Source organism: Notamacropus eugenii, chromosome X, assembly GCF_028372415.1.
Source record: "Notamacropus eugenii isolate mMacEug1 chromosome X, mMacEug1.pri_v2, whole genome shotgun sequence".
Lineage (NCBI taxonomy): Eukaryota > Metazoa > Chordata > Mammalia > Diprotodontia > Macropodidae > Notamacropus > Notamacropus eugenii.
The window spans coordinates 80,893,473-80,910,961 of NC_092879.1; the positions used below are offsets into that span (position 1 = coordinate 80,893,473).

General features: G+C 42.6%; 1 protein-coding gene across 3 annotated transcripts in view; it reads left to right on the forward strand.

Annotated features, from left to right (window-relative positions):
* DACH2 (dachshund family transcription factor 2) overlaps positions 1–17,489 on the forward strand; it is a 412,262-nt gene that overhangs the window by 369,533 nt on the left and 25,240 nt on the right. For all 3 annotated transcript variants that reach the window (XM_072626181.1, XM_072626182.1, XM_072626183.1), the window contains 2 exons: positions 14,140–14,285; positions 15,307–15,454. In XM_072626181.1, the coding sequence (XP_072482282.1) occupies positions 14,140–14,285; positions 15,307–15,454 (294 nt within the window). The remainder of the gene's footprint in view (positions 1–14,139; positions 14,286–15,306; positions 15,455–17,489) is intronic.

Below are 17,489 nucleotides of genomic sequence, written 5' to 3' on the forward strand. Positions count from 1 at the left end.
TGTGTAAAGACCAGGCTGACATGCATTAAGCCTTAAATCGTAGTACTCAGCTGGAGTCTAGCCTGGCATCTTCCAAATGAATTTGGGCAAGGAATAAAAGATTGCCATCTGAGCAACACTGGAGGGAGACAAGGAGACAAAAGGCAGTTAAACACAATCAGCAGAGGACGAGCATTTATTTCCGCATCTAAAGAACGCTGCTGGATATGGGGGTGGGGAGGGTCATCAAGCATTTTTTTTTTCCTTTCCTTAGGTACCCAGAACAGATATGTCAGCTCTTTCCCTAAAGAGGGAAGGGGGACGGTTGGAAAAAGAAAGGGTAGAATTAGCAACAGCAGTGTCATAATTTTACCCCTTATAACTCAGTTAAAGGGAGGGCCTCCACATATTCAGCCTCCCTGATTGGAGTTCACACATGTAGTAGTAGAATTTTTCATAGCAATTGGATCTCACCTCCACAGGGGCAGAGGTCTTTAAGGACTTTGAAAAGGAGGCTCTTTAAATGTGATTAACCTGGTTACATAGAGTAAAATTAAATGACAAGGCTTTAGGATGCTTTCTGGACATTATTGCTTGTGAGTCTCACATCCACCACTGGCCCCTTACAGTTGAGCAAACTGAGGCCCCAAAAGGAATAATGACCAAGTCTGTGGACTAGCCACACCAGTCCCATAGGACCTCTTTGTCCTCAGATACCAGACTAGCCAGTCGGGAAGAAAAGTGGCCAGTTCGTAACAGTGCTTTGCTTGCTTTGTTTCCCTCAGAATTAATACACTTTACACTGAATTGACAGATTAAGTCAGATCGGTCAAAAATAGATGTGTATGTGTGGGGTAAAGGTAATAGTGGTATTCTTGACATGATTTGTCTCTTTGGTGGGTAAAATGTAACCCAGGCTGGGTTTAGAAATTGAAATGTGTTCACTGATCCAAAGAGAGAGCAAGGGAGAGCAAGGTATCATAATATTTATGGAATATAATTGAAAAATTCAGTATTAAAAATTGTAAATGAGATTTTAATTTGTGAATAGCTCTGGTTTAACATATAAATATCAAATATTGATGTTCAAGGTTTAACAAAAAGCCATTTAAATTGTAAACTCAGAAAGCACAAGCTGTGACTGCCAACTCACTGTAGCAGCAGCAGCATTTAGCTCTTGACTATGTACACAGTGGGTGAGGAAGGGAGTTTTTCTCAGATCCAAAGGCAGTTATTTGACGTATGGGAAAAATGAGATTGAATTGGGATAGTCCTTCAGAGTTCCATTCATATGCTTATCTTCCTTACTTTTAAGACAGGGCCACAGTCGACTATATTTCTGCTCTAACCATAGGCCAAATGGGGGATCATGGGAAAATTCCAAGGCGGATCACAGAGCTACAAGGTTGGAGTTCAACTTGCTTTGTGTGGAACTGTGGAAGAAATCAAATAGTACATGACATAGTTCTTGCCTTCCAAGAGCTTTAAAGATCATTGAGGTGACATTTCATAAACAGGTGAAAAATTAATTAGCAAGATGGGATTGAAAAACTAGTTCAGTAAACAAAAGAAAAGAGGTCAAGGGGTAGCTGGAGATTCAGGGCTAACTGAATGAGAGACAAAAAAGTGACGCAAGAGTTCAGAGGAAGGGGAGGCTTCTTCAGCGTTCAAGGTAGGCTTTGCTGAACTGAGCCTTGAAAGAAGGGCAGGTTTTTGATATAGAAGAAGGAAGAAAGGCCATTCTTAGCAGGTGGAATGGCAGGAACAAAAAGGCAAAGTTGGAAAATCTCCAAGAATGTTAAGGAAACAGTCAATAGTCGATTTTGCTGCAATAGAAATGTTCTTGTAGAAGAGCTGCAGATGAGGTTGGAAAGATGTGTTGGGCCAAATAGTGGATCATCAGAAATGTCAGGTTAGGGAGAATGGACTATAGACACTAGGGAGACCTTAAAGGCTTTTGTGGAAGGGGGCCATATAATTAAAACTGTGTTGAGAGAAGATTAATTTCATGACTAAATATTGTAGTTGTTTGGGCTGGAGGGCATGGCAGTAATAGTTTCCTAGAATTTAAAAGACTGTTCCTTGGAAGAAATAGACTATTTCTGCTTGGCCCCAGAGGACAGAATCAGAAGCCAGGAACATTTGGGCTCCATCAAAATAGAAACATCTAAGAATTACATTTATCTGAAAGTACAATAGACTACCTAGGTTGAGAGCTCCCATTTCTTGGAGTTCTTTGGGTGGGGTGAGGTGTTAGGGCGGTAGGGAGGGGTGGGGACCTGTGGCCTCGAGGCCTCATGGTCTTCAGATGTGGCCTTTTAACTGAGTCCAAGTTTTGCAGAACAAATCCTTTAATTAAGGATTTATTAAGATTTGTTCTATGAAGTTTGGATTCAGTTTGGTCAAAGGGCCACACTTGAGGACCTAGAGGGCCACATGGGGCCTCAAGGTTCACTGTAGGTTCCCTACCCCTATCTTTGAGCAAAGACTTAGTTGACCATTTGTTGGATATAATACAGAAGGGTCTCTTGTTCAGATATATATTGGATTTCTGATCTCAGAGGCCTCTTGCAGTTGTGAGCTGCTGTGATTCCATGGCAGTATGCAGGATAAGGAGACTGGAGGCAGGCAGACTGCCCAGGGATGGAGTGTGTCTTAAGAAGGAATGGGTAAAAAATTCTGGAATCCTGAAATTTTGATCATGAGGGCTTTAAGCTGAAAAATGCCACAGAGGTAGAAGAGAGAAAATGGTATGCACACGTGTGCATTTAGACACACACACTAAGTCTAGTTTCAGTGGAGAATACCTACAATTTAGGAAGAAAGCAGTAGTAAGACAGAAGATGAAATCTAAGAAATGGACCAGAGACCCTATATCACTAGTGGTCATTTGACCTCGTAGCTATGACCGAGAAGTGTTGCATTGGAATCCATGAGCAGAAGAACGTGGCTGTGGAAAGGCACACCTTTTTCAAAAGGGAACAAAACCTGTAAAAGGGAGGGAACATTGCACAGGAGCTTTGAATATTAAGAAATACGATATTCATGGGTGGAAATTCTGGGACCAGAGCACATATACCAGAAGCACAGTAGGGAGCCAGTCAGGTAGATTATCAGTGGAAGGCCCATTGTGCCACACAAGGAATCCTTGGGACATTGTAGATTCCTTGAGGCCTTTCTTTGCATTTCCAGCCTTAACCCAGTGCTTAGTGCATGGATGGTAGACCCTTAATGAGGGTGTGATGATTTGTTGACTGGACAACAAAGATTTGGTCAGGTTAACACTTATTTGAATCTGGGCATATACTCTATGTTGAAATTGTTTTTAAAGCACCCATTTTCTATGATGGACTCTAGACATGCCTACAAGAAACTGTCAAGATTTTTAAAATCCATGCTAACATTGATAATGCACCTTGCGTTTCCATTTGGGAAAGGCCTCTAGACTTGACTGGGGATTGTAATATTCTTCCTAAAGCTCAGTAAACTTGCTAGGGCAATAATCTTGTTCTCTGGGAATGATCTATATTTTGAAAAGGAAATTAAAAGGTGAACTTTAGCATTGAAGGAAAGGGACATTCCATCTACCCGAATCAGCAGTGCGCAGGTACTGTGGGAAGCCCGCCGCTTTTAGAAGGCTCCTCTGATGTTTACAGCAGCATTTTTGGGGGGTGGCAGTGATTGAATTTTTCAAAGTACTAAAATACCATGGAGAAATATATTTCCCACTCCTTTTATGGCTCCCTGGATGCATTCTCTACAAACCTTGTATCTGCCTGGACACAAACACTCCATTGCAAAAAGATATCTTGCCATTTGAGCAGGTTACACTGTTTTGTGAGGCTGCACTCTAAGCACCGACGGGAATGGCAACATCCTGAGAGTAGTGTTGCATTAAGGGCACTATTTCTTTAGAGTCAGCCTGAGTGATTTGTTCTTGACTATTATACACCTCAAAAAAAGACTGAATGTTAGCAAAGTGGGACCATGGGAAATGCAGGACCATGTGTCACATAAGGATGGAATCCAACTGTACCTGAATTCAATTGGATGTTGTTGGCCACTAATTCATAGAGTCTATATGAGGCAGCAGAGTATAGTGGATGGAAAGCTGGTCTTGACATCAGGCTTCCTGCTGGCTGGGGTCTCTGGGCAAACCTCCCAATTTCCCAGGTAGTGCTCACTGCAGAGCAGATGCCTTTTTCCATTGGTAAAGGGAGTTTTTCCTCACTGAATGTGAAAGGTTTGCTTGAGAAAAGGTTTCTCTCCACAATAAGTGCGTATATACAGCAATGCACACACGCGTGTGCATGTAGGAAGGCAGAGAGGGAGAAGGATCGAGTCAGTCAAGCTTTTGATAACTTAATTTTACATTCAGTACCACAGAGTTAACTTGATACTCTTTTTGTTCAGTCGTTTTCAGTCACATTAGGCTCTTGTGACCCCATTGGGGGATTTTGTGGCAGTTTGCTATTTCCTTCTCCAGCTCATTTTACAGATGAGGAAACTGAGGCAAACAGGGTGAATAATTTGCTTATGGTCTCACAGCTAGGAAGTGTCTAAGCCCAGATTTGAACTTAGGAAGAGGAGTCTTCCTGACTCCAAGCCCAACACTCTATCCGTTGCAGCACCTAGCTGCTCCCTACTTAATATTACTCATGGGTAAAATAAATTCTCACCAAATATTCTCAAGCAGTTGGGGCATCTCCGCCTGCCATAACAATGATTCTAAAAGTCATCTTTAATTGGACTGTTTCATTCATGAACTCTTCTGTAGGTAAGCGGCATACCAGAGTAGCTGGAGTCAAAGAGACCTATGTTCAGATCATGCTTCTGACATATCCCAACTTCTGGGCAGTGAAACCCGAGAGGCATGTGTCATTGCAGATAGGAGGGCAGCTGCAGAGCACCCAAGCATTAAGTTCAAGTTGTACCCCTGACACTTTTTAGCTGAGGGACCTTGGGCAAGTCATTTAACTTTTCAGAGCCTCTCATAACTCTGTGCTTCTGTAGAGAGGGTGTCCACCTGGGAATGCCCCATACTGATAAATTCATAGATCTGAATCCCCTGCCCCTCCCCTTCATAAAAGGACAATTAAGTTAAGTAAGAGCTTGACTGACCAGAACCCAATGGCTGCCATCCTCCGTGGAGCCCCAGCCTCCATCCACATGTGGATCAGTGGATTTGGTTATTTGTTCCCCTGAGTTCTGTTTTAGACAAACAGGTGACAAGCTAAGGGCGTGGTTTGTTCTGAAAGTCCATGATCAGGGTGTGTCTTGAGATCTCGCTGTCCCCACTCAGCCCAGGCCATTCAACATTCTCCAAGTGACCAGTGCTGCTCAGCTTGGTGTCTGGAGGCTGGTGGTATCCTCCGGGAACCCAACATTCTGGACGGCAGCCATGGAGCCTCACTGGGAAATGACAGGACAGTGCATATCTGGGTGCTCAGTAGTTCTCTTTGACAAAAATCATGAGGTTTGAGAGAAATATGAAATGAGACTAGCTAGGAAAGATGATGAGCAAGAGTCAGTTTGGAACATGTGAACTACACTGGGCTTGTTGGCTCCCCCTGGGTTGGAGCCTGGGAGTTTTTGTTGCACACAAAGTAAGTTGCTTGCCAGCAACAGGCAGCATCTAAAAATATCCTTTGTGCATGTGGTGATGGCTGTGGGACTGAGTGCTGCTTATAGATGCCCACTCCCTTAATATAGCTTCAGCCAGTTTCAGGGGGAGAAGTACCAACCTGATGGTCCCCATGTTGGGGAGACAAGACAACATACAAGATTCTATGTGCTGATTTATTCCCAGAATCCCCCTTAGAGCTAGAGGAATAAACCTCAACCTCCTCATTTTGCATATGAAAAAGTGAGCACCAAGTTGGGGAAGAGACTTGCCTAAGGTCACACAGGAGTAAGAAACAAATCGAGATTTGAACCAAGCGCCTCCAGCTTTAAAGCCAGGGCTCTTTCCACTTCACCATGCATCTTCCCACCCGAATGTCTCTTAAAGAAGACTGCTAAAGGATTCGGTATAATGATTTGAGCTCTTTGGGATTTGCAAGGACACGGCAACAAGGTCTTGCCTGCCAACCCCACCCCTGAAGATCTCTGCTCTGCTCTTCCATCTGAGTATCATGAAAATGTCAGAACGACACAGGCTGGGATCCTGCCCCCAACACGCACTAGCTAGGATGACCTTGGGCAGGTCACTTAACTCATCAGTGTCCCATCTGATTATCCAAAACTATCTAAGTTTGAGGAGCTGCTAAACATTCTGTGTAATGACGTTTCTACACCAGAAGTTCCCCATACAAAAGTATATGCCTGCCTCTCCCCCCAAACCTGATTCTTTGATGAATTTTCTGGGCTGGCATCACTCTCTTTTCGCCTCCCCCCATCATGTTCTGTATCTCCCTCCTTCCACTAAATAGCTCCAAGTAATAGCTCCAAAGACAGGCTTCGGCCCTTACTAAATAATTGCTTACAATAAATTTTCCCCTCAAAAAAAGGCTCTCGTTTTCCTCTACCTGCACGTGCTCACGTTTCTCTGTTTTGCTTTGTTGCCTGACTAGATGGTATGAAAAGAATTTAAGAGGTTCCTTTCTTCAGTGCAAAAATAAATTGATTTTCAGAGTGTGTAGATCAAAACCACAAGGGAGCAGGGTTGGCACTGTGCAGCGTAGCAGCCTCTTTAATTGTAGGCTATTTTCTTAAAGCTCCTGCATTTTCCTGGACACCTTTAGATAACAATTAAGGATTGTTTTAAAAGTGAGTTTTTAAAAAATTAATTAAAAAGACTCCTTAAAATGTTATTGTAACAGCAAGGAATATAAATCATCTTTAAGAAACCTCTGCATTAGATCTAGGGTGTGGGATTAATAAATTATTCACCCCTCCCCCCCCAATGTTCATCAGCTTTCAATTCAGATATGGTAATTAAGAGAAAGCCATCTGTGACTTTAGCATTGGTACCTGAAGCACAAGGTCAGAGTAACCATTTTCTGCATCTGATTTGTGCCAGGTTCAGGGAGAGGGCCCTTGTCCTGATACTAGCAAAGAGGTGCCCACCTCCTGGCAGAGCTCACCTTTCCAGGTGCTGACATTGAACTGATTACTGCCTCCCTAGTAAGGCCAAAGACAGCTCCTTCCTCCCAGGCCTCCAAGTGCTATCAGCTGCAAGAGCCCAATCACCGATGCTGGAGAATACTGCCTGCCTTCATTTGTCCTAGAATAGGGATTCATATGGCTTTAAGCCTCACTTCACTGGCAGCTCCATCATCGAGTCCAGATATATGCTCCTACTGTCTTCTGACCACTCTCACATGCTTTTTAACTCTTCCCCTCAGAGGTCACTAAGAGAAGTGAATCCTTAATTCTTTGTGGTGCCTCTCTCTGACTGTGCTGCTCTCAATTCCTATTCCAAATGTTCCCTTCAGGCGCTTGGGGCAGGTTTAAACTTCTTTATGTGGTTTCTTTCTCTCTGTCTCTCCTTAAGAAATGCACTTCCTCCATCTATCAACCTTTGCTTTCCTTTTGATTGGCCTGGATAGAAGGTCAGGTTCCTCTAAGCTATGATGGGAAGATGATTCTGGGCAAGGAAGGGGTCCAACTGAAACAGGGAGGGCTTTTCTTCCTAACTCATAGTCATTCTGTGGTAAAGCTAGGTGCTGCGTATCAGCAAATAAAATTATACCTCAACTGATCAAACACATGATACTTTTTCCCCCTAAAATGCAAGCAGACTTTTCTGCGTTTGTGGATATACTCAACACAATATGATTGTGATGATTGAGGGCTTTGTAGGGACTCTCACTGAGTAAAGACCATGGATAAAGAAGGGGGAGGTGATTAGGCCAAATGGACACTAAGCCCAAGACATACCTTGGAAATTGCTTTTTTGATCTAAATCCTTTGCCACAATCTAATTCTCTTTGATTAGAATCCCTGTTAAAAGGCGAATATAGGGGGGAAATCAGTTAATTCAAAGTTCCATTTAGTTGGAACATTTCAAACAGATTTTATTTGGCTATTTGTAAAAAGCTGTTTTCCTTTCCTCCATTCCAACTGAAAGGCAGTTGTGTGTTTGTCTATGTGCATATATGGCTCTAGGAGTCATCCTTGATTCATTCTATACCCCATTGGTCACAAAGCAGTGTGACCCTAAGCACTCCTAATGTAGGTATATCCATATTTTTTTTTTCAATTAAGAACTGAGCAATTGGAAGGAATGTTATATGGTGCCTGGAATTGTGTAAAACATAGTGGGCTTTATAAGCTTTTAAGGATCTGTTTTCTCCAGCTCCCATATGGTGTTGTGTAGCCTACAGTACACACTTCTATCAGACTAATCTCCACCTCCTGATATCTCTCATAGCACCCAGCACCAGACTTTAGAGCAAATAAGCAATCAATTGGCATGTAGCTGAATGAACGAAAGAGCAGATCCCTGAAGACCTCATTCATTTCCCTTCCTTGAGCTCCTCACAACACTCACGAATCTATACCACTCAATTGAATACTCAGTTATATAGCATTTTGTGGAACCTCCACTTGTTATGTATCAGTGTCATCTCAACAACACTGCAAACTTCCTAAGGCACAAGGACCATGTCCTGCGTGACTCCCAATTGCCTGGGTCAGTGCTGGGACCAAGGGAGACACTAAAGAAACTCACAAGTTGGGGGAAGTGGTTCAGAGGCCAGGCCCACTGTGGGCACATTCATATTAGAAGGGGCCAACTTGTCCTCAGAGAATAGTTTGGTCCTCACCCACCCGTACCGTGTGAGAATAAGGCAGAGATAAGCTAAGAATGACAGCTACTGGGAGCTAGGTAGTACAGTGAAGACCTCAAGGAGACATCTTTCCCTTGAATGTAATGCTAATGATACATCCAAATACAATCCCTTTGGCCATCTGTATTTCAAATATAATGGAGATTTGGGTTGCTTATTGTGGAATACTATAGAAGCTTGGGTAAGTGGCTGCATTTCCTACTTTGGTGGAGTGGGGGGGGGGGGTGTTATTCCTCTTGCAGGGGAGGAGGAGGGAGGAATATGAATGAGAGCCACACCTTGCAAACTTTCCAGCAGCCTTGAGAGTAATTTTCAGGGGGAACTTTTCCATTCTGGGTAGTTACCATTTATTTATTTTTTTCTCTACAAATATAACACTTGTCCACCTTTACATCTATTCATCTGGGCCCCAAGCAAGAAATTAAAATAGAGAGACTATCCTCTAAATGGATTCTCAAGTGCTATTACGAAGCATGGCAGGTTTAACAAAGAAGCTCCATAAAAGCGGTCCTCACTTTGCTTCAATAAATGGAGCGGTTGTTTGTGTCCTTGGCTAGACTCTGGCTGTCCTGTCTATTTCTTGCTTATTCTATTGTGCTGTATGTGTGGTAAAGGTTTTAGTGGTGAGATTTTGAGCCGTGGCCTTTTATATCAAAATGCCTAATCAAAGCTCCTTTCTCCTTTGACTGCAAAGAGATAACCCCATTTAACCACCAGTCTCTCTCTGTGTCTGGCATTAGCCTGGTTTTAATTGCTTTGCCAATTAAAGCAGGCCTGAGACTAGCTAATACATTTCTACCTAACAGTACACTCCTCTGAATGTGGACCAGACATAGGTGCCATTCAGATGTGAAGACCTACGACCAGACTGAAATCGATTTCTAATGCATTTATCATTCATCTTTGCAGGATGTGATTTCAATCAGAAAAAAAAAGTGATGAATGGTTTGACAGCTTCCAGTCGTAGATGCTAAAACATAATATGCTTCTGCTGGTTTTCAGCTATTACAGACCTTAACATGCAATGTGACCTTGGTCCACAGACCATGTTTGGGTAGCACAAAAAACTTAATCATAAGAAGTCGTAAGTAGAATCCTTCTTCTTTACTGCCCTTTTTCTGGGACTAGGAAATTTACTGCTTGTGGGACAGGTAGGGTATGAACAATGGGCCAAATAGAGTCCAGGGTTATCTCATCTGTGTGAAAACTGCTGCTGAAAATCGATGTGACCTCTGCTACACTGTCATCCCAATTCCCACCCTCTGTGTCCTATTTGTCTTTTGGTAGAAGCTTAGATCTGTGTGCTGTCTCCATGTGTCTCTCGTGGGCCAGATTATCAAAATGAATCATTGCCTGCAGACCTCTTATATTTCTATTTATTTTCCTGGTGTTGACTAGGTCTGATGAAATATGATTCTTTTTGCATTTGATCCTTACTGCAGCAAGCAGCACCTAATTTAGCTGTGTCTATCTCTTTAAAGAAGAGTAATACTATTTTGAAACTTCAATCTACTGTACAGCAACATTACAAAGCAGAGGCCGTGCAGCCTGTCTTCACAGTCAATACCAATTTGCCTTTCGGCCAATTTCATAGCATTACTTTCATCTCCAAATAGAAGCAATTTCTGGCTATTTTCGTGTAGTTAGAGTTTTGTTTTAGGCGTTGCATTCCTCTCCACCACTGCCTTTCTTTGGTTGGGTCTCCCTCAGCCCCTTGTCACTGATGTCCCACATCTGTGTAAAAATGCACCATCCCCAGTAATCCATTAATTTTCAGAACTCTGCCTTGATAGAAAATATTTCATCAGGAGAATATCCTATTGTCTCTGAATCAGCAGGAAGTCAGTGTTCTAAGTTTGTAAATTCACTTCTTAAAAATTGATCTTTGGGACAATGTCAGACCTGTCCTTTAAAATGTTGTATTAATCAGTACAAGGATGGGAGCAGATCCAGTTATTATTAATATTGACAAATGATGACAAAGACATTCTATCCACTTACTGCACTCATGTGGTCAAGACTAAATAGCATCTAAACAGAGACTTCTAACAATACAAAGAAAGCACCAAACGTGACTCAAATTGTTGTCAGAAAATGTTTTGGAGATACATAATAGTGGCTGCCTATGACATGCCTAGGAATGTGTGTGTGTGTGTGTGTGTGTGTGTGTGTGTGTGCGCGTGTTTTTACAAGAAGATGGTATTACAGATGTTACGATGTTGCATTTTGAATTGTGCCCCCAACAGTTCTAACCGATGTGCTGATTCCCTCTGAACTAACCTTCTCCCACTATCCCCAACAAAAGGAAGAAAAAGAAAGAAAAGGACTCACTAAACATGCAGCATTCTAATGGTACATCTTCAAATTAATATGACCAAGGCAGGTGACAAATGAAACTTTGGGCACTGGGAGTGCAACTGCTCTTGGAAATGAATTTACGGGCAATATGTTAATTTAAATCTTTACTAAAAACAGTTGCAGTGAAGGTGCTCCTCATCTCGTGACTTAGGTTTGCCACATTAACGTGGAATTTCCAGGCATTGGGATATGGATGCTTGTGTTTTCTGCATACCTGAGAATCAGAGAATACACATTCCCTGACCCTCCATGAACTAATCAATTAGCAGTTTGTATCCTCTGGGTTCTGGGAACACCGAGATATTAAGGGCCATTTATTGGGAGAAAACACTCCACCATTAGCTCATTTCACTGAAAATTCCCGCAATGATTTGCCAGTATTTCCCATCCAAGGACTCCCACAGAGCAACATGATGACTGGGAAATCAATGGGTTCAAGACTCTCTTTACTACATATGTAGGCTGCTTGGATTTGAAAAATGAGCTTCAACTGAACACCAGATCACTGTTTGAGTCCCTAAAGACATCAGGAATAATGTGATGAAAGGTCTCCTTTCCAAATCTCATGGAAATTGGTTTGTTTTAGATTCAAGCCTAGTCAGCAGTCTGAAACATGTGCCATCAGAGGCCCTATCAGACTTTGCCACCAATTGAACCTGTGCTTATAGAGGACATTGGAGGGGGGCCACTGAGTCCAACCTTTTTACTTGCAAAGTTGATTTTGTGAACCGAAGCACAAAATTTTTTGTACCTATTGTATTTCACCTTATTAAATATTGTAGTCTGCTGAGATCTTTTTTTACGTGCTGATTCTGCCATCCAACATGTTAGTTACTCTCCAAGATTTCTTTTATCTCCAAATATGACATACACGCCAGCCATGTCTTTACCCAAGCCATTGATAAAGAAGTTTAAGGAGCACATGATGAAACCCAGATCCCTGAGACACTCTTCTAGGGAACTCTATCAAAACCATGATGTCTTGCCCACATTTTCTCTCTTTTTCCACAAAAGCAAAATTGGAACCAAGTAGCATTGCTTTCTCTCTGTCACTTTGATATACTTCTCTTCTCCATTCTAACTGAAAATGCTTTTTTATTAATTATCTTTACTTTTCTAATAGAATTCTAATTGCCTAAAATCACAGGTTATAAGCATTAGAGACAGGATTTGAACTTGGATCCTCTGACTGCACAGCCAGCACTCTTGCCCCTGTACCACACTGTTCTTCTTCATCTATTGTAACTTCTCACTGTGGGATCAGCTTGGTGGCTGGCCAGCTGTTAGCAGTTTTCTCTCTCCCTTCATTTTCGGCTTAAAGCCCCTTTAAATCATTTTACTGCCACTTGTTTGTTATCCTCCATCCAACGCCTGGTGCCTGTCAATCTCACATTTAAGATATGGTCCAGAAATCCAAACCCCATTCACAAAGCCCGTTTTCCTTTCCATTTGTTCACTTTTCACTGATATCATTTTATTCATATTGGCTATTTTAAAAGGAGACAGCCTGGTGCAATGGAAATTTGAAGTCATGGGACTTAGATTCCAACTCAGATTCTGCCACTTACTCTGCCCCTTTGTGGACTTGGGACTAGGCACTCCCTATTTCTCAGGACTCTCTAAGATTGGAGAGTTGGACTAGATGAATTTTATGGTCCTTTCCAATATATTCCACACTCTGACTATATTATTCCCCTGCTCAAGAAGCTCCAGTGGCTCCCTATTACCTCTAAAATAAAAATCAAAGCCTCTTGTTTGGCATCTAAATGTCTTCACAAGGTGGTTTTGCCTTATCTTCTCAGGCTTATTGTACATTATTCCCCTAAACATACTACATTATACCTAACTGGGTGACTTGCTGTTCTCTCACATTCCATGCCATCTCCCTCCTCTGTGCCTTTGCACAGGCTATCTCCCATGCTTGGAGTGGAAAACCTTTCCTCCCCTACAGCCGTTAGACTCCTAGCTTCCATCACAGCTCACTAGAACTGCCCCTTCCTCTACAAGCCCAATCCTGATCATAGGTTGCTAACTGGTACCTCCACCTAAAAATGAATGTATTTATCTTTCTGTTTACAGGTCGCATCTTTTGATATAGTATAAACTTCTTGTGGACAGGAATTGGTTCTTTTTGGGCCTTGATTTCTCCAGCACCTAGCATAGTGCCTTACACTCAGTAGTTGCTTAATAAAAATGGTTGTTGAATAACTGAAGGAATGCTCCTCATACAGGTGGACACACTGGGTGCTGTTTCTGAGTTATCTCTTACATTGATTACGCAGCAGTTTTCTTTGAACAAAGCCCACCATGTGCCTGCTTGGTAAAGTGCTTTCCCAAGCCCAAGGTACCATGTTCCACACAGTGGAAGACAATGGCGCACTTGGCCTGAATGAACTTGACTCCGAAGGGAGATCAGCTGGCACCTTTGGGCTGAAATTGTTGGTGAAGGCCTTGGCCCCAGCATCCTCTCTTTTCTTCTTTGTTCAACCCTCCCTCAATGTGCCCCACCTTCCCCCACCCCCCGTGTCTGAACCAAACACTTCTCACTTTGACTTTTCCCTTGAACTAAGACCCCCTGTCATTTCGAGAGAATCCCTTTGGAGCACTGTGTTTAGGAGAGAAGAGAAATTAAAGGGAAAAGGGCTTAGACATTTTGTTCCCTTATTATAGTTGATCTTTTCAGTTCCTAAATGTTTCTTTGAATCAAAGGCAGTCCACATTCTTATAGGTAACAGTATCCTTTGGGGATAACATGGGTGCTCCAATTGGACAATTTATCCTATTTACATGTTCTCTTGTCCCTCTTTAGTGACAGCATGTGTTCCAATCATCTTAGTTTCTCATTATTTCAATTCACTTGGGGAAAACTAAAGGCAGGGGGATGGACTAGATGAATTCTGTCATTTTTAGACAATCTGAACACTCGGGTCTTTTTGGCAACTGCTAATGAGTGGATGCTTTGATGTTTGGTTCTACTTGTCTCTAAGTATAATATGATTTGATTTTACAGAAGAGGTACAGGTTGCCATGCCGATAATGAAATCAGGCCTAGAGAAGGCCCAACTGGCCGGACAAGCCATGCCTGCTGGCTTCTCTTCCCCGTTCATTTTTGCTGATAGTCTTTCTTCCGTGGAAACGCTTCTGACCAACATTCAGGTAATTATTTTGCTAGACAAAAATCAGTGTAACATAATAATTATCCAGTGTTAGTTGTCATTCTTTGTGACGTTTTGGACAACATTAAAAATATTGACTGGTTATTTAATTTACCAAAGATAAATTGTACAAACTCGGATAGCTATTTTTATCATTTAAAACAATGAAGCATGAAATTTTTATATGAGGACATTTTATGTAAATTCTACCCACTCACAGATTTTCCAGATAAACTGCATTTTATCATAACCTGCGTAAAGTTATACTTGCTTCATTTCCAACAATACCACGGGCCTGAAAAGTCCTTTCTTCCCCCTTAACATTAGTACATCTTGCCTCAGCACGCTTCCCAAACGCTCAAATAGTATCCATTACGAAATACATTTCCCCAGACACCTAAGCAGCACTACCAAATATAGCAATGAAACTGTCTGATTTTGTGGATCCTGATTGTTAACAGAAGGTTTAATTTTGTGACCGTGGTAAGAACATTGGCCATTGTATTTGACTTGTTTTGTAACTGTTTTGTTCATCATTTAGTTGTATGTAGTGCCAAGATGGGAAATCTGGGAAATGAAAACTTTTTTTAAGGATCACTCCTTCTTTGATATGCCAGACCTCTAGGCCCATTTGGATTATGTGAATGATCCCATTTTAAATATTCTGTTCCATTTTTCTTTATTTTCATGACTTAAGAAAAGAAAGCATTTTCTTTCATTGCTCATTCATTGCTGAGTGAGGAAAGCAGATGGAGTGTCTCCGTCACTGGTGATCACCTTAGGTGAGGACAGAGGGGCCTTTTGTGTGTCCCGGGGATACTTCCAGAGGCTGTGGGGGATTGCTAAAACAAAGACTGAGCTTCGGAATTTAGTAGCCAAATGTAATTGAAGGTGAGTTCTCCAATCCAAATAACATTTCTCTTTAGATGGATCTTATTGCAGCTATTTCATCACCTCTGAGGCATCAAGTGGTCCAGACAAAGAGACTGAACTTGAGGAACTGTGCTTCTGTTTCTTCCTAGGGCCTGCTGAAAGTGGCTCTTGACAATGCCCGCATCCAGGAGAAGCAGATGCAGCAGGAGAAGAAAGAGCTGAGAATGGAGCTCTTCAGAGAGAGGGAGCTGAGAGAGACTCTGGAAAGACAGCTCGCTGTGGAGCTGCAAAGCAGAGGTGAGTCTGGCAACTTGAAGGCCGTGTTACCACCATCAAAGCAGCCACCAGTGAGGCAGTACACAGTGAGGCACGGAGAAGGAGAGGCCTAGGCTAAGGTGGGGGGAGGGGGAGAGACTGACAGACAGATGCCTGTGGCAGTTACAAATACTGGATACTCTAATGGCTTTTTCCACTCTTGGTCAAGTAGATAGAAGGGCCCTGGAGTCCAGACAGTTTGAGTTCAAGTGTTACCTCTGACATGTATTTTCTAAATGATCATGAGCCAGTCACTTAACTCTGGTGCCTGGGATAACTTTCTAAGACTGCATTACAAATAAACTTCCAGTTTGCATCAGTAAAAGGAGCTGTTCCATGGCAAAATGACAGGTCTGAGGCATCTTGTGTTCCCCCCCACTGCCCTAAAGAAAGGAAGAAAAGAAAAAAATAATCAAAGATGGTCAAATAATGAATTCAGATCCTGCCTCTAACAAGTATTAGCTGTGTGACCACTTAAACTCTCTAAGCCTCACTTTTCTCATTTGTAAAATGGGTATAATAATACCTGTAACCACCTGTCTCACCCTATTGTGAGGCTAAAGAGAGAATATCTGTAAAGCAATTTGTCAGCCTTAACATGTTATGTAAATGGCAACAATTATTCATCTATGGCTACTAATGGATGATGGGAATGGCATCTACCAAAAGCACAGATGACATACAAACCTCACATTAGGCAGTAGCTTCTGGCTTCTCTCCACTAACTTGTTCACCACAAGTGCTCCCCCCAAACAAAAAGTCCTCGCTCCCTCTCTCTCCCCTCCTCTATCCCTCTCCAGAAGTCCCAATGGCAAGCTAGAGGATGGAGAGGCCAGCTGGCCAGCAGATGTGCCATAGTCTGGGACAGTGACATCCTCGTTGTAAGGAGGCTTGTCCAAATTGGCTGCAAGGGAGCGAGAGCCCGCTTACTGACTTCCCTGCTGCCTGTGCAGGGCTGCTCTTGAGAAGACTTTTTCCCTTGAGGTTGGAATTTCTTCTCAGAATGGAGATTTAGTCATTGAATTCAAGGAGAACTAAACCTTCTTATCTTGGCTAATTCAGTGAAGACCAGAGGAAGCAAAGGCGAAATCAACTAAGTACAGTTTGAGACAGTCAGCAGATTTCCATGATTTGGCACGCTGGGACGGGTGTTGAGACTGACAGTCATACATGCGCTAAGGGGAGAATGCCCTGCCCTGTGGCCACTCCCTCCTTGCCTTTTGTGGGTGCATGTAAATGGGCCCTGAAGTTTTCCTCGTGCCTCATGCAGTAAGGCGCCCCTCATTTTCAGTTCTATTTGGTGTTTTCTCCTAAAATAGTTTGTTCAGGCTTCTTTTTTCCCTCACAGTCCAACCAGAAGGTCTCAAGTTTTTGGAGAGATCGAGAATAAGAGATTTAGAGCTGGAAGGGGCCCTAGAGGTCATCTATTGCAAGCCCTTCTTTTTACAGATGAGGAAACTGAGGCCCTGAGAGGTTGAGTGACTTGCTTAAGATGCATAAGACATTTATTAAGTGCTTATTATATGCAAAATGCAAGCAAGCAAGACAGTCCTTGCCTGCAACAAGCTTCCATAGAAATGAAGGAAAACATATACAGGAGAGCTGGGGGAGGCGCAGACCAAGGCTCCAGGGGCAGACCAAGGTCGCAGAGGCAGGGAGCAGTCAAGGCAGAATTGGAACCCAGGTTCTGTGACTAAGTTCATTGCTCTTTATGTCATACGTAGGTTAAAATCCAGTTTGGGCTATTTTCTCATTATGGAAATGCAGGGATTGGGGTGAAGGAGCTCCTGACAATATTCTTTTATGTCCTCTTGAGCTATGTGACCCCTCCTTGGTATGTACAACCTGCCTCCCAAGGTCAAGGAAAGCAGTTGGCAAAGTATAGGGGCCAACACGTGTGTGCTATTCCTGATTTTCATTCTCACTTTTGTAAACTGCTAAGCACAATGTCTGCCACATAGGAGGCGTTTACTAAATACTTCTCCCTGGGCAGGTGGCAGATTATGTCCTTATTTGA